Source organism: Gigantopelta aegis, chromosome 10 (assembly GCF_016097555.1).
Source record: "Gigantopelta aegis isolate Gae_Host chromosome 10, Gae_host_genome, whole genome shotgun sequence".
NCBI lineage: Eukaryota > Metazoa > Mollusca > Gastropoda > Neomphalida > Peltospiridae > Gigantopelta > Gigantopelta aegis.
The window spans coordinates 84,460,478-84,485,187 of record NC_054708.1 but is presented as its reverse complement, the minus strand read 5'-3'; the positions used below and the strand labels follow the sequence as shown (position 1 = coordinate 84,485,187).

The window sequence follows — 24,710 nt, the reverse complement described above, 5'->3', positions numbered from 1 at the left end:
TGAATTCATTATTTCATCTGCTAATTAGCTTATGACTGTTTCATTTTAATTCCACAATGTAAAATTCATCTCAGAAATTATAATTTTTCAAACACCATCCCAAACCCTTCCCTCATTCTGTGTTCCATTTCCAGCAGGACATTTTTTTCTTGGAAGGACACTTTTCTGTTGTTCTGCTATTTTAAAAAAGAATGCTAACAGACCATACTTCACATCCTGATGTTATGAGCAACGTAAAGTGTAAGAAGAATTTAAAGTGACAGTTGAAAGTCCTAGTTGTATAATCTGTGCATAAGACTTGAAATGACAAGTGTTGCCACTCTGCACACTTAGTGCTTTCCCTGGAGAATCCTTCATGAAAAATATAAACTGGATGGGTTTTTTTTTTTTAAGTTTGCATTGGGGTGTCTGTCTTGGTTAAGACTTAATCTTCAAAGTTTAATTTTTGACAAAAACCATGTTCAGGGGTACTGATTTATAACTTTTGCTTTCATAGTTTCACTTACATTTTTAATAAATAAATAAAATAAAGTTTATATTTGAATCGGTAAGTATTATTTTTGTGGGTTTTTCTAAGTTTTATGATATTTTAGATCAGTTATTGTTGATTAAAATTAGGCACAAAATTTAAAAGGTCGCATTTACTTCCGGGAATTTGTGGCCAGATGTCCAGTATTTATGTCCATTATTCCCACTAACACTGTTTTTCTGATCAGAATATTTTTTGGAGATTTATATCCCAATATTTCCTGATTTTTGTTGTTGATAAAACAGTCAAATTTATTATTAAATGAGCTGCCACAATCAGCTATCGATTGCTGAAAATTACCATGATGTTCCATCATTGTTGTCAAGCAAAAATACTTGCCGAAAACCACATTATCAACTCAAAATTCCCAGGAATTGCTTGATGTCGGGCGAGATATCTCACCAGCAGTAGTCGGAAGGTTAAGAAACCATCTATGGTTGTTGGTTGATTGATTTTTGCCATGTCCAATTTGGCCATTAACAACTTAAACACTAGATCAAATAATTGTGATTGTGTTTTAGTCAGAGATATTAATATTTCTGTTTGTGTTTACTACCTACCTTAGTTGAAACATTCACCTGCTAAACCTGCTTGAATGTCACCATTGTGTTGTGATTGTGGTTTGTTAACACTTAGGTTTTCTTACAAAATGCTACCTTAACCAACTCATTCCACAAGGCTCCAAATTGACCGAGCTGGCAGCAAAGGCCACAATATGCTATCTCATGATCAACTTCATAAGCAGCTTTTGCTTTTCTTTTCTTGACAGCATTTCAGATATATAGAGAATTCTTGATATTTGGAAAAGATAATATAAATCTTATGATTTTATCTTATTTTTTTTTTTATCAAATCTTCCACGTTGCTGTTAAAAAGTTACACTGCAAGTCTAATTATGAGACAAATTTTTAGAATTGCTTGTGAATTTTTACCATTTTTTTCTATCTTGAAATCTGAAAAATACACATTGCTTCCCATTGCACAAGATGAATTTCAAGCCCTGGATTACCACAGTAATAGATACAGCAGGTTGTGAACAAGAGACTAGCGTATCACAGGGCTGCATATTGTAACTTATGCTTTTGATAGTAACTGTTTAGTTTGCTGTCAGAATTCCTGTATATTCAGTGTAATAGCTGGCTCTCATAGTGAGTTGGTTCAGGTAAACATGCATGCAAGGGACTATACTTTCTGTTGAATGAAATTCTCTTTTTATGCTGTGATCAAATTGTGATGTTTTGTTTTAATGTTTGAAATTTTAACTATAATTTGTTTGTTGTCTTTTAAATTTTATTTACAAGTAATTAGTTGTGGGTGTTGGGTGTTCAGATCCTAATTAGAAAAAATATTTATAAAATTTTAAAATAGATGATCATTACACTTTTGCAGATACTTATGTGTACTGTTCAGTGTTAGGTTGTGTAATAAAGATATAATAGTAAATATTGAGTCAGTAGAACGAAGTCATATAAAAGGGGTAGAAAATGAGTGACAATAGCTGGGTACAAGTACAGTTTAAATGATGACTGTTCTCTGGTACATGCAAGTTAGTCTTGTTCCAATATGAATGTCCAGTCATACTAACATTATTTTTTTTAGTATCAGCCACAAATGCCGTCTGTCAGTCAAATAATTTCAACCAATAAATGGGGTGGGGTGGGGGGGGGGGGGGGGAACTAGTGATTGTTCACAACCACTAGTAACTTTTGAAGGCTAATAGTCTCCCAGGCCAATGGAAATATTTGTTAATCTTCATAAAATAATAACTATTAATCACTGTTTATTTACTCTGTATGTCAATATTTACATGTATCTAGAGAAATATACAACAATAAATATTAATCACTGTTTATACAATCTATATACGCGAGTATTCACATGTATCTAGAGAAATATACAGTATTATTGTAGTTTAGTACAGGTAACTGTTCACTAGAGAAATATATAAAATCATACATTATTATATATTTAACTATACTAAATTAGAAATTGTATTTCTTTAATAGAAGGTTTATACATCACAAATCAGTATGTGTTTCCAGTAGACTAGTGCATTAAGGTTATGCAAAAATAGAACCAAATATACACTTGTCAAGTTACAAAGTAACCAAGTTTTATGATGTAGGACATTGTAGGTATTCAAGATTTTTTTCATATGCTTACTGTTCTTTTTCAAATAGTAATTTCTGAATTTTTGTTTTGGACATTAATAGAAGTGATTCATTTTGAAACTTTCAAAGTCTGTATTCTCCTGTAGTTTGATTGGTTAACTCTGAAGCTTGGTAGGCTGCAATAATTCTATAGGGCAATCTTCACATACTAATAGAGGAAGAGGTGTTTACATTTAATTGGGAAGAGCTAATTACATTGATCTATGTGTTCACTTTGTAGTACAAAACATATTGTTGTGATTAAGGTTTTGTTGTAATAACAACAGACTGGTAATAGTATTATTGGGATAATATTTTTATTGTTATTATTTTTAATATTTTAGCTACATGTATTCTTGTTATTATTTGTTACTATTGTTATTACTGTTGTTATTATTATTTATTACTATTGTTATTATTATTGTTGTTATTATTATTGTTGTTATTATTATTATTATTAACACTATAGTTGTTATTATTATGACTGCTGTTGTTCCCAGTTGGAGAGTGAGCGTCACGAGCTGGAGAAGCTGGATGAACTGATGGGTAAGAAGAAGACGGAACTGCAGCTCATGATGGACGCCGCCGAGAGACGGCAGTCGGAACTCAGCGCGGTGCTCCGTGAGGCAGAGGTGGAGATCACAAACAAACACCGAGAACTCAGGGTTAGTGTACTATCTTACTGGGTGGTATTAGGGTTAAAATTCATGGTGAGTGCAGCATCTTATTAGTGGTATTAGGGTTAAAACTCGGGGTAAATGAAGTATCTTAGAGTTGTTAGGGTTAAAACTCATGGTGAGTGCAGCATCTTATTAGTGGTATTAGGGTTAAAACTCGGGGTAAATGAAGTATCTTAGAGTTGTTAGGGTTAAAACTCAGGGTGAGTGCAACATCTTATTAGTGGTATTAGGGTTAAAACTCGGGGTAAATGAAGTATCTTAGAGTTGTTAGAGTTAAAACTCAGGGTGAGTGCAGCATCTTATTAGTGGTATTAGGGTTAAAACTCGGGGTAAATGAAGTATCTTAGAGTTGTTAGAGTTAAAACTCAGGGTGAATTGCAGAATCTTATTAGTGGTATTAGGGTTAAAACTGAACAAAGAAAAATTGTTGGCACATTTTTTATGAAACAAATGTCATGTTACTTTTGTATCATTTGTATATATAAAATAAATATAGTCTTTTAAATAGTAGAAAGAGGAAACATTAGCAGTTACCTTATGCATTAGTGCACTAATGACCACAGAACTAGAAAGGAAATATCTATGTATTAAACTCTGTCAGTATCATGAAACATGTATGTGATTAATTAGACAGATTGCCTGAAGAATCAGAAAGTGGGTGGGGCAGGGAGAGAGTGAGAAAAAGGAAACGATTGAGAGAGAGTTGTGACGAGAGTGTTGAAAGAGAGGTTGAGACAGATGGAGAGAGAGGAGACAAAGATAGATAGGGAGGGGTAGGGACACAGAGAAGGAGGGAGTGAGCGACGGGGAAAGAGGAAGGGCATGAGAGAGAGGGGGAAAGAGAGGGCAAGACAGAGAGATAGTATTGTGCGTTTTGTATTATGAACTTGTTAAAGAGTTTCAGGAGAGATTACCAGAGTATTACTGACTGGACTATACCATTGAAATAAAGAACTGAGTATAATAATTACCACTCACCTGTCACCTGTTACCTGTGTCAGGACCACTGAGTATTAATACCTGTTACCTGTGTTGTTGTGTGTCGGGACCACTGAGTATTAACACCTGTTACCCGTGTTGTTGTGTGTCAGGACCACTGAGTATTAACACCTGTTACCCGTGTTGTTGTGTGTCAGGACCACTGAGTATTAACACCTGTTACCCGTGTTGTTGTGTGTCAGGACCACTGAGTATTAATACCTGTTACCTGTGTTGTTTGTGTGTCAGGACCAGCGAGACGAGCTCAAGGAGTATGAGCAGCAGAAGCTGGATGTGATGTCGCTCATCAAGTCAAAGCGGCTCGAGCTGGCCAAGGTGAAGGACGCGACGGAGCAGGAGGAGGAGGTTCTACAGCGGCTGGTCGGCTCCGTGAACAAGAACAAGGCCGAGCTGAAGCACATCTATGACAGACAGACATACGAACAGACCGAGCTGGACAGTCTCAAGTCTCAGCACAGCCAGAAACTAGTCGAGCTGGAGAAAACTCAGAGAGCTCTGCTTGATGTAAGTCTGATGTAGGGTGGGGGGTCTGTGGGTGTATGAGGGGTAGGTAACAAGGACAGACAGACGTACGAACAGACAGAGCTAGACAGCATCGTCTCAGCACAGCCAGAAACTAGTTTAGCTGGAGAAAACTCCAAGAGCTCTGCTTCATGTAAGTCTGGTGTAGGTTGGGGGTGGGGTGTAGTGAGTTAATGATCTCTGGTGTTTCAGAGGTTACAGAACTTAAGAATATTAATCAGATATCTCTTGTGTTTTACAAGTCTAAGCCTTTAAATATTAATCAGATATTTCTAGTGTTTAAAAAGTCTTGAGATATGAATTTTAATGAGATACATGTATATCTGATTTCAGGAGAAATCAAACCTGGAACAGATGAATATTGAGACAAACCGGAAGGGCTCTGAATTAGAGAGACTGAGACAGACGTTGGACCGAGACCGACAAGAGATTGACCACCTGACCACGGAGAAACAGTCGCTGGAGGACCGTATCAACGCGCTAGCCAGAGAAAAGGATGTGCTGAATGAAAGCTGCAAGAATCTTGACGACAAGCTAAACCAGATGAAGAGGTTCGTGTACAGTTTGTGTATTGTCAAGAAACTCATTGACTTATTTTTTCAGATTGAGTCGAATTAATTTTTGCTCTGTTACTACAGTTTACATCTGTCTACTTAGTGATGATGAGATGTTTTTATTTAAGTCATCAAATACTTTTTAAAACATTTTAACATGTGTAATTTCCATGCCTTTTCCCGCTTTATTTTGGCATGAATATAAGGATAGCAATGATAATTGTGAAAAAGAAATAACTTTTCTAAACCGAAATTAGTAGGCACTTAGATAACATAAAGTAATAAATAAATATCTGCTTCAACCGTTAATGAGCCAATGTACCACAGCAGATATCTTTACCCTAGTTATATATACTTCTCAAGACATTCATGTCATGTCCATTCACTTTGTCCATTTTAACTGTGTTTTGATCACAAACTGTATTGACTTTCATGCGTTAATTATTTTGTCTGACCCCCAATGGTCTATTTTCCTTTGTTCTGCATTAAACACAAATTGATTCCTCAGTGTTACGGCTGTGTATTTCAGAAGTCACATTGTGCTGGAGGAGAAGATTGGCACGGCAACGGACCGCCTTGAGCGCTTGGAGGCGGAGCTACAGCTGCGTGAGAGAGAGATGGATGACTCCAATCACCAGAAGACAATCATTACCAAGGAGATTAACAGTCTCAAGGCCACAGCCAAAGGTCACAGTCATTTCTTTGTTTTGGTTTAACATGGGTTTTTTTTTCTTTATCTGTTCATTTCAAAATGGTGGTCTAGTGCTTGTTGCCAATAGAAGTAGTGTAAATAAGATGCAAAATATTTTAATTGACAGATTGATGATGACTAAACCATCAATTTAATTTGGTTTAGCCACATTGTACACACTTAACTATCAACAGATTTGCCCTAGTGTAAAGCATATAAAGAACTGTGGTTCAAGTTTAGTTTGTGATTATTACTTGGTTTATAAATTAACAAAAAATAAACCAGTTTTATTTGGAATTTTATAGTCGTAATGAGATTTTTTTTTAATAGTTTAGGTAGACCAGAATTTTTTTTACCAAGTGAGATTTACTAGGAGTCTAACAATAACAGTGTGTAACATTGTTTTCACTCATGCCTGCAAATTTGGGGGAAATTTACGTCAGTCAGTAGAGTCTATTTTTGCCTGGGCTGCTTGGATTGGAGGATCAAACCCCCTTGATGGATTGGCCATTCTCTGATAAAGTTTCTTTCCATCCCAATCAGTGTCCCACAACAACGTATATCAAAGTCCATGGTATGTGCTGAGCTATCTGTGGGAAAGTTCTTATATAAAAATGTCCATGCTACTAATAAAGAAATGCAGTGAATTTCCCCATAGACTATATGTCAGAATTATCATCAAATGTTTGACATCCAAAAATGTACTGGGCGTCATTATTTTGTTTTCTTCTTAACAGAGCTGAACTTGGAGATAATGCAGATGTTTTACATTGTTCCAGTTGTCTTGTTTGTTACAAACAATGTAAAGAAAGGGTTTTAAAAAAATTTCAACAAAACTCGGCTCGTTACAGGAAAGTTGCAGGAAGCTGAAGATCAGCTCCACAATGAGTTGATCAGGTTAGCTGGGCTTATTTCCGGTAGATCTCATCGACATTATAATAAGTACCAAAATATTTTAATTTGATCAGATTGATGATGACTAAACCATCAATTTAATTTGGTTTAGCCACATTTTTAACTATCAACAGATTTGCCCTATGTAAAGCATTAGTAACTGTGGTTCAAGTTTAGTTTGTGATTATTACTTGGTTTATAAATTAACATGTTTAATAAACCAGTTTTATTTGGACTTTTATGTCGTAAATGAGATTTGACTGTATTAGTAATTAAGGAGAGTTGACTTTTTTTAAAAATAACTACATTTTTACTCTGTAGTAAAGGGAGTTGAACTGTATTATGTAGTAAAGGAAGTTGACTATTTTGCCTGGGCTGTGGATTGGAGTGTGTTCAAAGGGAGTTGGACTGTATTATCTGATAAAAAGTTGACTTTCCATCCCAATCAGTGTCCCACAATAAACGTACTGTATTATATCAAAGTCCATGGTATGTGCTGAGCTATGTAGTAAAGGGAAAGTGTATTATATAAAAATGTCCATGACTATTAATAAAGAAAGGGAGTTGAATTTATTATAGACTAGATGTTGATTATCATGAAAAACTTTGATATGTAGGAAAATGTAGTGGGTTATAAAGATTTTGTTTTCTTCTTAACAGAGCTGTTAACTTTTACGTAGGAGATGTTGAGTACATTATTAAGGGAGTTGACTTGTGTGTACATAAACAATGTAAAGAAAGGGTGTTTTATAAGGGAGTTAACTGTAGTATACAGTAAGTACAGGAGTTTGCTGTTAAGCTGAAGATTAGCTAGGAGATGTAGAGTGTGTTATTAAGGGATTTTTAACTCTAGATATACATAAATCAGGGATGCTGTTACAAAGGTCTCTTAGGTCTGCCAGACAACAGTGTGTCCTCTTTTGCAAGTCTTTTAGCTGCACTAGTATACAGCAAAGTACGGAGTTTGCTGTTACACTGGTTTACTTAGGATCTAGGAGATGTTATTATGTGATCCAGGATTATTAAGGGAGTTAACTCTAGTATACAGTAAGTACTGAGTTTGCTGTTACACTGGTTGTTACGTAGGAGATGTTGAGTGTGTTATTAAGGGAGTTAACTGTAGTATACAGTAAGTACTGAGTTTGCTGTTACACTGGTTGTTACGTAGGAGATGTTGAGTGTGTTATTAAGGGAGTTAACTGTAGTATACAGTAAGTACTGAGTTTGCTGTTACACTGGTTGTTACGTAGGAGATGTTGAGTGTGTTATTAAGGGAGTTAACTCTAGTATACAGTAAATACTGAGTTTGCTGTTACACTGGTTGTTGTAGGAGTTGAGTGTGTTATTAGTAGATGTTGAGTGTGTTATTAAGGGAGTTGACTGTAGTATACAGTAAGTATACAGTAAGTTTGCTGTTACACTGGTTGTTACGTAGGAGATGTTTAGTGTGTTATTAAGGGAGTTGAGGTAACTGTAGTATACAGTAAGTACTGAGTTTGCTGTTACACTGGTTGTTACGTAGGAGTCATTGAGTGTGTTATTAAGGGAGTTGACTGTAGTATACAGTAATACTGAGTGTGTGCTGTTACACTGGTTGTTAGGTAGGAGATTTTCAGTGTGTTATTAAGGGAGGTAACTCTAGTATACAGTAAATACTGAGTTTGCTGTTACACTGGTTGTTACGTAGGAGATGTTGAGTGTGTTATTAAGGGAGACTCTAGTATACAGTAAATACTGAGTTTGCTGTTACACTGGTTGTTACGTAGGAGATGTTCAGTGTGTTATTAAGGGAGACTCTGTGCTGTTACACTGGTTGTTAGTAGGAGTGTTATTAAGGGAGTTAACTGTAGTATACAGTAAGTACTGAGTTTGCTGTTACACTGGTTGTTACGTAGGAGATGTTGAGTGTGTTATTAAGGGAGTTAACTGTAGTATACAGTAAATACGGAGTTTGCTGTTACACTGGTTGTTAGGTAGGAGATGTTGAGTGTGTTATTAAGGGAGTTAACTCTAGTATACAGTAAATACAGAGTGCTGTTACACTGGTTGTTAGGTAGGAGATATTCAGTGTGTTATTAAGGGAGTTAACTCTAGTATACAGTAAATACGGAGTTTGCTGTTACACTGGTTCTTAGGTAGGAGATGTTTAGTGTGTTATTAAGGGAGGTAACTGTAGTATACAGTAAGTACTGAGTTTGCTGTTACACTGGTTGTTAGGTAGGAGATGTTGAGTGTGTTATTAAGGGAGTTAACTCTAGTATACAGTAAATACGGAGTTTGCTGTTACACTGGTTCTTAGGTAGGAGATGTTTAGTGTGTTATTAAGGGAGGTAACTGTAGTATACAGTAAGTACTGAGTTTGCTGTTACACTGGTTGTTACGTAGGAGATGTTGAGTGTGTTATTAAGGGAGTTAACTCTAGTATACAGTAAATACTGAGTTTGCTGTTACACTGGTTGTTACGTAGGAGATGTTGAGTGTGTTATTAAGGGAGTTAACTCTAGTATACAGTAAATACTGAGTTTGCTGTTACACTGGTTGTTAGGTAGGAGATGTTAGGTAGGAGATGTTTAGTGTGTTATTAAGGGAGGTAACTGTAGTATACAGTAAGTACTGAGTTTGCTGTTACACTGGTTGTTACGTAGGAGATGTTGAGTGTGTTATTAAGGGAGTTAACTCTAGTATACAGTAAATACTGAGTTTGCTGTTACACTGGTTGTTAGGTAGGAGATGTTTAGTGTGTTATTAAGGGAGGTAACTGTAGTATACAGTAAGTACTGAGTTTGCTGTTACACTGGTTGTTACGTAGGAGATGTTGAGTGTGTTATTAAGGGAGTTAACTCTAGTATACAGTAAATACTGAGTTTGCTGTTACACTGGTTGTTACGTAGGAGATGTTGAGTGTGTTATTAAGGGAGTTAACTCTAGTATACAGTAAATACTGAGTTTGCTGTTACACTGGTTGTTACGTAGGAGATGTTGAGTGTGTTATTAAGGGAGTTAACTCTAGTATACAGTAAATACTGAGTTTGCTGTTACACTGGTTGTTACGTAGGAGATGTTGAGTGTGTTATTAAGGGAGTTAACTCTAGTATACAGTAAATACTGAGTTTGCTGTTACACTGGTTGTTAGGTAGGAGATGTTCAGTGTGTTATTAAGGGAGGTAACTGTAGTATACAGTAAGTACTGAGTTTGCTGTTACACTGGTTGTTACGTAGGAGATGAGTGTGTTATTAAGGGAGAGTAGTATACAGTAAATACAGAGTGCTGTTACACTGGTTGTTAGGTAGGGGATATTCAGTGTGTTATTAAGGGAGTTGACTCTAGTATACAGTAAATACAGAGTGCTGTTACACTGGTTGTTAGGTAGGAGATGTTGAGTGTGTTATTAAGGGAGTTAACTCTAGTATACAGTAAATACTGAGTTTGCTGTTACACTGGTTGTTAGGTAGGAGATTTTTAGTGTGTTATTAAGGGAGGTAACTGTAGTATACAGTAAGTACTGAGTTTGCTGTTACACTGGTTGTTACGTAGGAGATGTTGAGTGTGTTATTAAGGGAGGTAACTCTAGTATACAGTAAATACAGAGTGCTGTTACACTGTTACACTGGTTGTTACTCTAGTATACAGTAGGAGATGGTTCTTAGGTAGGAGAGTGTGTTATTAAGGGAGGTAACTGTAGTATACAGTAAGTACTGAGTTTGCTGTTACACTGGTTGTTACGTAGGAGATGTTGAGTGTGTTATTAAGGGAGTTAACTCTAGTATACAGTAAATACAGAGTGCTGTTACACTGGTTGTTAGGTAGGAGATGTTGAGTGTGTTATTAAGGGAGGTAACTCTAGTATACAGTAAATACTGAGTTTGCTGTTACACTGGTTGTTATGTAGGAGATGCGTGAGACGTGTCTGAAGCGAGACGATGCACTGGTGGAGAACGAGCGTCTGCGCGGGGCGATCCAGCAGTCTCGGTTTGAGCACGACGATGTGGCACAGCGCGAGACTGACAAGAAACACGAGCTGACCGAGCTGATCCGACACATGGAGGACAAGGCCACCGAATACCAGGACGCCAAACAGGTACCAGTAGTTTGATAAGGCCAGATAGGTACCAGTAGTTCTATAGTGTGGCGTTTGTTGTCCAGTATGGTACATATAGAGTAAAACAGGTACAGCATGGTTTATTATCCAGTATGGCCAAACAGGTACCAGAAGTTTTCATAGCATTGTTTGTCATCCTGTATTGCAGATATATGCTTCGTTAGCCAGCATGGTACGTCAGGGAACATTTTGTTTTTAAACTAAACTTGCTACAGCAAATTATGACGTAATACACAACAAAATATTCTCTGTTGGTTATAGAGAATGGTTCAGTCACACGGTGGAGGTTAGACGTCAAGGCTGCACAATCTGGAGGTCATGATCTTCTGCTTGCTACAGAAACATTAGGCCAGACTTAATTAATTATGTTTTAGGTCAACCAAAATGAGATATTGACAAACAAAACACAAAGTTAATTTTTGACAGGAATAATAACTATAAGAAAACTAACTTTAAACACAAGAAAATAGCCCAATGTTATTTTGTGACTATAGTTACTGTAGTTTTGTTTTCTATACATACATTAAAACCCATTAATTGTATTCTGAATTAACACTGAATGCTTAAAATGTTTCTTTTTAAGCCATACAGACTTATTTTGGAAAAAATCTGAAAAGTGTTGTTTTCTGTATAAAAAAGCATTTGGTGTGAAATAAATGCTCACAGGAGACCTGAAACATAGTTCCTAACATGGCCTTAATGACTGTACATAGATAATTATTAGTAGCATCTAATTTGTTAATGAAATTCATAATTCTATTAGCATAACAAAAACAACAATAAAAACCATGAACAAACAAGCACATCTTATTCACAATTGCTTGGTAATTTAGTAGTAGGAGTAATTATAGTAGTTTTAGTTTGTTGTTGTTGATGATGTTGTGTTTTGTCTTAACTTGACTTTTTCATTTGTTGAACAATGTAAGGTAGTTGGACTGTCCACCAGATGTAGTGAAACACCACTGCCGTAAACAACACAGGATAGTCTGAAATACAATTGGTTCTCTTACAATGATGGGCCCATATTTTGAAAGCAGTTATAGCCTACGAAATCGTAAAATTACCGTAAGCTATGATGTCACTCTGGCGTGTGCTGTAGTGATATCACAACCTATGATGGTTTTACGATTTCGTAGAGCCAAGATAGTTTCAAAAATCCGTAGTCTGTTTAGTATTTCTTTCATAAATTTAATTTCTTGCTTCAAATTATAATTGTTTCACAAAGTCATACATGTTGAATTTATTTCTGGGTGTATAATTGTCTACAAATTTGTCTCACAGTCCCAAACCCACACTTTATGTGCAGCTGAGCAAATGCTTTTGTTCGTGATGAGTCAAAATGTTCCATGACACAGTATTTCATGCGAACTGTCATTCTGTTTGTGTATCACTTATACAACTTCAAATTCATGCTATCTGCTAATTGGTTGTTATGTGGTGAAGCTTTACATTCTAAAATTAAAAGTTACAAACTTCTAGATCATCAGAACTTTATGTCGCTCTGCGACTATAATTTGTGCAATCAAACAATCTGTTACCTGGGTGAAGTTACCTCAGATTTTAAAGTATGCCCTGTAGTGTAATCTGTGACGGCCATTGCTAACGTGGTGTATGCTATGATTAACACTGATGTGTGACTCGCATTAATATTACATTTAGCTGAAGGCTTTGTTTGATTGCCTCTGACAGTTTACTCAATAATATCATAATTATGTAGTGTGAATATGCTTCGTTTTGTTGTGTATGTGGTAAAACTAATGTTTGTTATGTTGTGTGTGTTGTTTCCATGTTGTATATCTGTTGTGTGTTTGTCCTCGGTTAATATTTTCCGTATTTTAATCAAAACATTAGAGAAATAATGGTTTGAGATTTAAACATTTTATCCCATATATTAGTCTGACTGTTGAGTTTGATGATGTTGTTTTGAACTAGGCGCTAAACAAAGTCAAACTGGAGGCAGAAAAGGAAGAGGGCAGATTAAATCGAGTGAGTTGGTGTGAGACTTTTGTGTTAATTTGTTTTATTTCATTCATTTTTTAACAATGTAATTTTGGGAAATTTTAATTTAATTTTTAAAATTACAAATATCAAACAAATAAAACTGAAAGGGAAGATTTTATACTGTTGTGTTTTTATTATTGTATATGTTTTGTTTAACAATGTGTTGAGGGTTCTATGGTATTTGTTGTGATTGGTACAAGAATAACGCTATAAATAGACATAGATATAGATGACACTAGAACAGTGGAAGTACACCGTGAAATAACTGGTTATTCATTGACATTTTTGGACTATTCCAAAATTGATCATATAGAGGAGGGGGTGCTGGTGGGGAGACAATTTTTTATATGCCCACCACTCACAAAACAATTAAATGGCTGCATATCCTTGTGAGTGATCAAGTCACTGTGTAGTTCCACTGTCCTAGACAAACATTCTCTAGTGCCACTAGCTAACTTTCACGTCGTAATGGTAGCGGAATAACAGATCTGTCTCGATGTTAGACTAACCGCTGACTTCAGTTGGAGCCTTGTAGGTATAAAACTGACTCTTCTTTGTCACCGTAGCTTGTGGATAGTGCTAACATAGAGCTGGCTGCACTGCGCACGGAACTAACCTGTAAACGGGAGGAGTTAGAGAGGACGCAGCGACGACTGGCGGAAACACAGGTTTGTATCTGTCCCTGGTCGACACACAGACCTTATCACACTCTGGCCTGTCACACACAACTGAGGTGTGTTCAGGAGACCAAGAGCTCATGGTGTCTCATCATTACACAACATTACATCACTGGGCCCATATTTTCAAAGGTATCTTAGCGCTACAAAATCGTAAAATCATAGTAGGCTATGACATCACTACAGCACACACCATGGTGATGTCATAGCTTACGATGGTTTTACGATTTCATAGCGCTAAGATAGCTTAAAAATATGGGCCCTGGCAATTAAGAAAATGACTGGAAAAAATCATATGCTATGGAAATTGTCTTTGCAGACATTTTGCATGGCAGTTTTACAGTTAATGTGTTTTCTATCCATAACCTCAAAGAGAAGACATTAATTTGTCAATAAATAAATTTTTAAAAAGTGATGCTAAAAAACATTTGTGTAAGTACCTGTATGGACATTTTTATTAGCGAACCACAATACAATGTAATTTTATTTTATTACTTTGGGTTTCTTAACAAGGAATGAACGACAAGATCAATCAATATTACATGGGCTACCATTCAGAACTATATACTGTATATTTTATGATATGTTCATTTATGTTTTAACAATGTAATTTTGGGAAATGTATTTACCTGTAAAAACATTTTAATTTCATTTTTTTAATTACAAATATCAAACAAATAAAACAGAAAAGGAAGATTTATACTGTTGTGTTTTTATGTCCATTATTCCCAATGACTGTTTTTCTGACCAGAATTTGTTTTGGAAACTAACTACAATTAATAATTTTTAAAGTATTATCAAATTAGCTGTCACAATCCTGAATTCCCGAAAATTACAGCGAGATTCCGCCATTGTTGTCAAGCAAAAATACTTGCCAAAAACCACATTTTCAACAAAAAAATTCCAGATATTTGTCACTCAGAAACAAACAAACTTAAGTGCCCATTATCATGATTAGTCTCGATCAGTGTTCTTGTATTATTTTTATCAGTGCCTGGTGCAAAACAGCGGGGAAATATGAGTAAGTGCATGTACTGTATGCAGCATGCGTGACATTGGGCGAGATATCTCTCCTGCAGTAGTCAGAATGTTAAGTATAGTAGAACCTCGTTAATCCAGACGGAGTGGTTTTTCATAAAAGTGTCCAGTTTAACAAATTTCTGAAGTACTGAATCATACCTGAAGACTTATTTTCCTTGAATGGCAAACCAATAAAAAAAAGTAACAAATACAGATTTATATCATTTAAATAAAAATATCAAAATATTTAATATTGATCATATCTATGAAAAATAATTCTAAATTATATTTTAAGACAACAATTTCATTTTGAAAGTCATTTCTTAACTGGATTTTGAATTTTTGAATTTGTTTGTACTGACATTTTTCTTTCATTTGAATTGTACTCATTATTTTTTGGGATTACTTATGTTTTACCAATGACTGTTGGTCTTAATTTTATTAATTACATTTTATAAAGGAAATGTAAATGTAAATAAAATGGTAACCTAGATCAGTGAACAATGTTATTCCCACGTTGAAGGAAAACTATCGAACAAAGAACCAACAATTAAACATACACTGAGGTGTGAGACCTAACATTTTGCTGCCATTTTGGCACATGTTAGTTGTCTACTGGCATTTGCTGACCAGGACAGTGACTATGACTGCTTACTGGCCATGGTTGAACGAACTTGGAGCAAGTTATAAATATGTTTCTAATTAAATAATCTGTTGGAAGAAATTATGTCCAGCCAAGTCAAGCAAATTGTTTTAATTTTTTACAAATTGTTTTGGATAATTTTCATCTGGTACTGGAAGCTGAATATCCGGATTAACAAACACATTTATGTAGTAGAGAGTTTGTTTTCTTTGTCTGGTGTCTGTAAAGTGGGGTTTCCGGACTACTGGAGTCTGGATTATTGAGGTCTTACTGTACATATAAAAGACTCCTTTCTGTGGTTTGTATGGTGAGCTAGTCTCACCTATTATAATTTTTTATCTTCATTCCAACAGTGCTACATGATTGGTATATCAAAGACTGAGGTGTGTGTTCTTCTTTGTATGGCAAAAACATTACTCAAAAAAAAGTAATAATAAAAAAATAAAGATGCTCAAAAATAAAACAAAACCCCCTGCTCAAAACCCCGTTACTATAATGATTGCTTTCCAATAGAACAAAACCCCCTGCTCAAAACCCCGTTACTATAATGATTGCTTTCCAATAGAACAAAACCCCCTGCTCAAAAACCCGTTACTATAATGATTGCTTTCCAATAGAACAAAACCCCCTGCTCAAAAACCCGTTACTATAATGATTGCTTTCCAATAGAACAAAACCCCCTGCTCAAAACCCCGTTACTATAATGATTGCTTTCCAATAGAACAAAACCCCCTGCTCAAAAACCCGTTACTATAATGATTGCTTTCCAATAGAACAAAACCCCCTGCTCAAAACCCCGTTACTATAATGATTGCTTTCCAATAGAACAAAACCCCCTGCTCAAAAACCCGTTACTATAATGATTGCTTTCCAATAGAAATTCCTTCATGATGGGCATTTCAGGGCCTGTGGTCATTAAATTTTAACTTAGTAAAGTAAATTTATGGGGAGCTGTCGCTAGCTCCTCATCACTCCCCTGAAATTAGTTCACGGTGAATAACTTTTAGCTCTTATTATATGAATGTATTTGGTATCAGTATACATGGTAGGCAAGACAAAGCCCAGTGGTAAAGTGCTTGCTTGATGCATGGTCGGTTTAGGATCGATCCCTGTCAGTGGATCCATTGGGCAGTGTTCGAGATTAAACATTTTGGGCAGTATCCCAGTTGGATACTAACATTCCAAAATCTGGTATCCCACCTGAGAATTTAGTATCCCACTTAAATGAAATTCATAAATAACATCGTAACAAACTTGGACAACACTGTTCTCGTTTCCAGTCTATTGCTACGCCACATCGAAATCGTGGAATTTGTGAAATTGGCAATCAAACAGAATCTGCAGAAAGATTTGCTGCATCTATTTTTGCGTAATAATGACATAAATTAATATTAATATAGTGTTTCCGACATTACTAATGTATCAATGTCCTACATATGTGGAATCAATATCTCAAATAAAATTTGAAGGGAGGAAACATCCAACAAAAACAATAGCGACTTAGCGGTTCCCAGTCTATTGCTACCTGGCTATTGCTCCAGTGTAGCATTAGACTGGGTATGAGCTGGGGGAGATATTGTTACAGCATAGCATTAGACTGGGTACGAGCTGGGGGAGATATTGTTACAGCATAGCATTAGACTGGGTACGAGCTGGAGGAGATATTGTTACAGCATAGCATTAGACTGGGTACGAGCTGGAGGAGATATTGTTACAGCATAGCATTAGACTGGGTACGAGCTGGGGGAGATATTGTTACAGCATAGCATTAGACTGGGTACGAGCTGGGGGAGATATTGTTACAGCATAGCATTAGACTGGGTACGAGCTGGAGGAGATATTGTTACAGCATAGCATTAGACTGGGTACAAGCTGGGGGAGATATTGTTACAGCATAGCATTAGACTGGGTACGAGCTGGGGGAGATCTTTTTACAGCATAGCATTAGACTGGGTACGAGCTGGGGGAGATATTGCTCCAGTGTAGCATTAGACTGGGTATGAGCTGGGGGAGATATTGTTACAGCATAGCATTAGACTGGGTATAAGCTGGGGGAGATATTGTTACGGCATAGCATTAGACTGGGTACGAGCTGGGGGAGATATTGTTACGGCATAGCATTAGACTGGGTACGAGCTGGGGGAGATATTGTTACGGCATAGCATTAGACTGGGTACGAGACGGCATAGCATTAGACTGGGTACGAGCTGGGGGAGATATTGTTACGGCATAGCATTAGACTGGGTACGAGCTGGGGGAGATATTGTTACGGCATAGCCTTAGACTGGGTACGAGCTGGGGGAGATATTGTTACGGCATAGCATTAGACTGGATACAAGCTCGAAAATACTGTTACCTAACTTCAGTAAATGACCGACGTTCATTGTTTCAGCGATAAATGAAAATGCAGGATTAAAAAACCCCAACAACAATGTTACATTACATTAGCATCCTGGTGGGATACTGGGTTATTGAAGTCTGGTATCCAAAATTAAATTCTGGTATCCCCGGGATAACGGGATACCATTAATCTCGAACACTGCATTGGGCTATTTCTTGTTGCAGCCAGTGCACCACGACTGGTACATCAAAGGCCGTGGTATGTGCTATCATGTCTATGGGATGGTGCATATAAAAGATCCCTTTCTGCTAATCAAAAAGAGTAGCCCGTGAAGTGGCGACAGCAGATTTCCTCCCACAATATCTGTGTGGTCCTTAACCATGTGTCCAACGCCATATAACTGTAAATAAAATGTGTTGAGTGCTTTTCAAAATCTTAAATTAACCCCATAATCTAAGTTAGGGGAGAAGTTGATCACTTCCCTCAGTTTGTTTCATGTCAGAGTCTGAATAATGCTCTTTTTGTGGGTGTTTATGAAACTTTGACTTCGATTATACACTAAAGTCTTCTGACTTAGTTACACCATTCTTGTTGGGTTCTTAATATAGCCACAATTTACAAATGTACTGAAAAACACAATGCATGTAGGACTTCGTTCCATAGTTTTATTTATTTCTATCTAGATGTGTTTGTGTGTGACTTCTTTATTCTGTATCCATGTAGCTACATGCTGATGTTTTGAGACTGAGGGCCAAGTCAGACATGATTATGTACACTGTTCATGAAATTGATAGTAGTTCACTATTTTGAATAAGTTTTTTTTTTTCATATGGAGGACATTATATGTAATGCAAAGCTGTGTAATTTTCGAAATTAAATAAAAAATTCCTTTTCAGATTGTTCAGAATTTTAAAAAATGTTAAAGCTTGTTATTCTTAAAAACATGACTATAAACATAGCCAGTTCTGTTGTTAGCTCTCGGTATTGTCAGTCACTGTGATCAGCTTAATGTGGTTTGGATTACCTCCCTTTTATATCAGTGTTTTGTGTAATTTTGCAATAATTACATGGTGATGGAATTTAAATGTACATAGTAACTTATTTCTTACTTGATGTTTTGTCTCCATTTTTTAGCAGAAGACTGAAAGCTTAAATGCCAATGAGGAGAAATTTGTTGTGATGGACATCAAGATAAAAGATCTAGGTATGGGTCACATTTTCTATTTTATACTTGGATTTCATTTCTATGAAATTCTCTTATTAAAGGGACATAACCTAGTTTTTAAACACTAAGGCATATTTTTTTTTACTTTAGCCTAGAGCCGTTTTTGATAACTGAAATCATACTTTACTTAGATTTTATTGTTTAGATTGTCCATTTCCGTACATTCGAAGTGTTTTTGGTCATCCTGGTGGTTTTAATATCACAAAATGCATTTCTCATATTTTAAAAAAAAACACGGTCTGAGAAGTAACAGTTATGAAGTCAAGTTTTAGTCTATTTTTAGAGGGTATTTCACCATTTCAAAATCATAGACTCATGTTTCACTCAATTGTAACTTTATTCAAATGTGTTTACAGGTTTGTAGATTAACTAAACTTAGTGTGCACTTTCGTGGGCAATTTTAAAACGTGGCAATTTTGAACCTGCCTACAGCAGTTTCAAATTAGTAACTTTTCCAACAAATAAGCACAAATGATCCAACAATCATTTTTATCCAGTTGCAAAAACTGCCATTGGTTAAGCCACTGACATACAGCAATTAATATTGCAGCTATGACAATTGCCATCAGTGCCATCATCAAGTAGTTCAAGCCCTGTGAAGCCACCACCGTAGTAGGCATTTTTCTTTCATTGGGGCAGTATTTAGCTCAGTCAGTGATTGCCTGAAGTGCTTGTGTCGCAGGAACGAACCACCTATGTTGATCTATTCAACTGATTGGTTTTTGTCTCGTTCCAACCAGTGCATCACAAGTGGTCAAAGGCTGTGGTTTGTGCTTTCCGGTCTGTGGGAAAGTGCATATAAAAGATCCCTTGCTACTAATGGAAAAATGTTGCGGGTTTCCTCTCTAAGACTATATGTCAGAATTACCAAATGTTTGACATCCAATAGCTGATGATTAATTAATCAATGTGCTCTAGTGGTGTCGTTAAATAAAACAAACACACTTTTCTTTTATGTCCTACATGTATGTGGCAGGGGTGACAGATCATTGCATTTTCTGCAATTCTGGAGTATAAACTACCTGAATATTGTTTGTCTCCTTGTGGTTTGGTTAAAAGTTCACATTATACCCCTCATATTTCAAGACCATGCAGAGTTTTCTGAATATTTTATACAAAGTCATTTCATATTCCGGTATCATAAATGTATCTTTAAACCTTGTTGTATTACAAGTTGTTTTACTAACCTATTGTTTTGTGATACACGGCTGTTGGTTAGCAAACTATAGCATGGTGGTCTGTTTGACGAGATGATGGTTATTGTAGAGAGTGAGATCGGGAAGCGAAATGAAGAGAAGAGTGAGCTAGCCAAGGCATTGACCATGTCGTACGAAGAACTGCAGAAACTACGTCAGGAAAGTGCTGAGGTATGAACACTGTCTAGTTCTTTTTCTAGACTTCTTTGATGATTAAATCCAGCTCTTTGATATTGTGTTTCAGTGTTGTTATTAATGATGTTTATAACTGTTTTTAACTGTTCATCTTTTCAGTAAAAACTTTCACTGGAGGTGTTCGTTTTGATTAATGCTTTAAATATTTCACTTCAGTAACGTGTTATTTATAAACATACATGAAAGTACAGAAAAGTTTATTAAATCTGTCTGCTGTAATGTTTGCTAACTACCTTTTTGTGTGGTGATTGTGTGAGTCAGTTTACAATGTGTTACACAGTTTTGGAGAACAGTGGCTTTTTTAATACAGGTGGTGGTTTATTTTTATGATTTTATATTAGATGTAGTAGCACTGGTTGCATGAAATATTTACAACATATATAAACAAGCTTGTTCCTTTTTGGGAGCAGGGGTGCAATTCCCCCTTTAAGAAAAATAAAAAGTGCCCAGTTTTGTGTAGCTGGAGGAGACCTTGTATTACAGTGCTCTGATTTTTTTTAACTAGTGCCCCCCCCCCCCCCCCCCCCCAAATGTTACATTAGGCTAGGAACAGGAGGGCAAGTTCTCATTAACAGTTGTCTCATTTTCTCTCTGTTGTCCAGTGACATTCATTTAATGTTAGTGCAAAAAAAACCCACCCAGTCTAGCAATAGTGGTGGTCCGATTAATTGGAATAATAGAAGATTGGTTGATTGGTAATCGATTATAAACGAGCATACACCTACCTTATGCAGCAGAGTGACCCGAATGGTACATGTACATGTATCTATAAAAACAGTAACTAAATAATTCAACTCTGTATTATTTGCAGATTGATCTGCGAAATGTAATGTTTATACGGCGTTACCATTTTGCATAAATACATAAATACATACCTTACAACATGCTTCAGTGGTGTCAGTAAGCAAACAAACTTACATATTTTTAACGTTGAGTAAATAAAGGATTAAAATGTCAACAACCGATTCCCACCACTATCTAGCAAGAGACCACCAATTCTTGGAATACTAGATTAATTATATCTCTAATAAGGTGTAGAATTCAATGTGTTTTCTCTCATCACATGACAGTCACATGACGGTCATGTGGACCCGGGTTACAGTGGTTTGTTGTGGTTTGTGTAGGATCAGGAGCACCTGGTGAAGGAGAATGCGGAGTTACAGAGCACGTTACACGACATGCACGATCACCTGGAGCTTACCAAACAGGTACGCTGTGTCTTCTCACTTCTCTAAATAGGTACACTAGCCGTTGTCACATTGCCTGCAATGACACTCTCACAACGCACTTCGTAACACCATATTGCCATTCTCATCAACAAACTTTGTAACGTCATATTGACACTCTCATCAACAAACTCCGTAATGTCATATTGACACTTTCATCAACAAACTTCATAATGTCATATTGACACTCATCAACAAACTTCATAACGTCATATTGACACTCATCAACAAACTTCATAACGTCATATTGACACTCATCAACAAACTTCATAATGTCATAGTGACACTCGTCAACAAACTTCATAACGTCATATTGACACTCATCAACAAACTTTGTAATGTCATATTGACACTTTCATCAACAAACTTTGTAATGTCATATTGACACTGTCATTAACACACTTTGTAACAGCAGTCTTAAACACATATTTGGTTTGCTGTAACCTATGAATGTGAAGGTACATGCATTTTGTTTTATTAAAGAAGGAAAATAAAATTAAATGATAGCTATGTAAAGAGATGATGGCATGTTTTCCTCTCAGTTGAAAGCTATACGGTGAAAGCCCTCAAAACCGGACCTTTGGTTAACTAGTATCCCCTCAAACCTGAAAATGTTTTATAGCACCGAACAGCACCACACTCTGAACTGGATACCACTCTAAAGTGCATATAAAAATGATCCCTTGCTGCTAATGGAAAATTGTGGCGGGCTTCCTCTAATGACTATGAGTTAGAGTAACCAAATGTTTGACATCCAATAGCTGATGATTAATTAATGTGCTATAGTGGTGTTAAACAAAACAAGCTTTAACCATAATATAACAGTAAACAATCAAAATCCACGGTAAACCCTTTGATCATGGGTGCTAATGGGTCGATTGAAACCTTTGTTACAGTCTTACTAATTGAATGAGGTCATGATGTCAGTCTGAGACCATCATTGCATGTAGAAATGTTACTCAGGTTCTGTGTATTTCTTATAAGATAACTATACCTCTAGTTTGCAGCAAAACACACCTCAATGATCACCTTGTGTTCATCGCCAGATAATTTCACTATCTTTTTTGTGTCAGTTTCATTATAGAATTAAGTTTGTTGATTTGTTTGTTTTTGTTTTTTATCTTCTGTGTTTGCATTGTAAATTTATTGGCCTTGTATTGCATAAATCTGACTTCTTTATACATTCATACATGAATGGATAATACCCTGTGTTTGAAAATTGTAAACAGCTGTTGAAAGTGTTTCAATAAAGGGTTCCCTTTCAGTAGTATACATACCCTGTAATTAGCATAATATATACCTCTAAACTTAAACTTTAAAATTAGAAATCTTCTAAATTAGTTTTTAGCTGTAGAAGTAAAAAAGAAAACTATATTCTTGTCGACTAGCTCCATTTTACTTTGGAGGACCCTGTTTGTCTTTGCTAGGAACTGACTCTGATGCAGCAGCGATTTAACAATCAAGTAACAAATCTTGAGAAAATAGCTGGAGAGCATTTCTCCCGAGCTAACCAACTCAGTGACGAGCTCTGTCAAGTTAAAAAACAGCTTTCTAGTACAATGAAACAGGTCAGCCTCTACTATCTCTGCAACACAGTACACTCGATGTATCCTAGTCTCAGTTGATCATCTGTTTTTCTGACACTCTCACATATACAAAATAATTAGTACAAACCTTCCATGGATATATCATAGTCTCATTTGATCTTTAGCTTTTCTGACACACTTGCATAAAAAAAAACTCTAACAAGAAAACAAAAACGTAGTACAAACCTTCAATGGACAATTTGGTCCGTGACTGGATAATATATTAAAGCATACCGATTTGTTTTCAGAATTCCTTAAAGTTAATAATCTTTTAAAAGTCTAAATTTTGAATATTAATAAACTTTGTTTTTATATTTGGAGTCACTTTGATCGATAACCTATCGAGTTTTATCTGCTGATATGTGATTTAAAATTATGATTCACAGAAAATGTAGCCTTAGACAAGGCCTCTGATACTTCATGAGTACACAGCAATATTTCCATGATCATCGGAATTTGAACTACCGGTACAGTATTCTAGTGGACGTTGTTTCAACACCATAACATTGTTGTAATGAAATTGGTTTTCGTTGGCAAGATAAAAGATTAGAGGATATCTGTTGATTCTGCCAGTGGGTTCTTGTCTATATGAGTGTCCGAAAGACTGATGAGTTTTCTTTGCTGTAGTGTCAGTTTTTATTGTACTCTTCTTTTACATCAAACTATGCCAGATTAATATTTAATCTCAAAACTGTATATTTACATCGAAACATTCCAATTATAAATTTGAAATGAAATATTTATCGTTGCTAGATAAATTTGTTTTGTGTATAGTTTCTAATTGCAGTTTTATTTTGATTAGACAACTGTAGGCAGCTAGATAGCATTTAACATGTATTACAACATATATTGCACTATAATATATATATATATATACATGTATATTTAAATTAATACTGTGTAGTCATTTAATTGTAATATCTTTCATGTTAAATGTATGTATGTGTTTGTATGTGTTATCAATTTGCATCATTTTTAATTGCTCTGTTTGTCTATTATATATCAGTAGCATATGGTATAGCTCCAGGAAATAGCGTATTGCATACAGACTAATATATAAAGCATGTTGTTGAATTTCAGCTAGTGTCACAGGAAGCCATAATGTTCCATCTTAAAACAATGGAAGAAGCTTTAAACTGCCACGAACACACACACCACTTGTAATAACACACACTGAGTCTAGTGTGAGTTCAAACAACAAACTCTCAATACAACTAAACCTTTTCTTTACCTCTACGCCATCAAGCCATATTATATTGGATTTTGTTATACATAATCTACATTATTATCTAATATGGTGAATTTCTCCTTGTATTCCATCAAATGACTAATAAGTCTAGTTTCTTATGATACTACATGTATATTGAGTTTCAAATTTGCACATGTATACATTTTATATCTCATGCACTAATTCTTATTCAACCATCAAATATTATATTTGCACATATGTATATATCTGTATATCTCATACATTCAATTCC

At 35.8% G+C, this 24,710-nt stretch overlaps 1 protein-coding gene across 1 annotated transcript in view; it reads left to right on the top strand.

Annotated features, from left to right (window-relative positions):
- Nucleotides 1-24,710, top strand: part of LOC121383875 (centriolin-like) — a 154,603-nt gene that overhangs the window by 122,393 nt on the left and 7,500 nt on the right. The window contains exons 34-44 of the mRNA XM_041513972.1: nt 3,180-3,344; nt 4,587-4,862; nt 5,214-5,431; nt 5,964-6,144; nt 10,910-11,098; nt 13,052-13,105; nt 13,687-13,788; nt 18,936-19,005; nt 20,293-20,393; nt 21,542-21,625; nt 23,071-23,211. Coding sequence (XP_041369906.1) covers nt 3,180-3,344; nt 4,587-4,862; nt 5,214-5,431; nt 5,964-6,144; nt 10,910-11,098; nt 13,052-13,105; nt 13,687-13,788; nt 18,936-19,005; nt 20,293-20,393; nt 21,542-21,625; nt 23,071-23,211 — 1,581 coding nt within the window. The remainder of the gene's footprint in view (nt 1-3,179; nt 3,345-4,586; nt 4,863-5,213; nt 5,432-5,963; nt 6,145-10,909; nt 11,099-13,051; nt 13,106-13,686; nt 13,789-18,935; nt 19,006-20,292; nt 20,394-21,541; nt 21,626-23,070; nt 23,212-24,710) is intronic.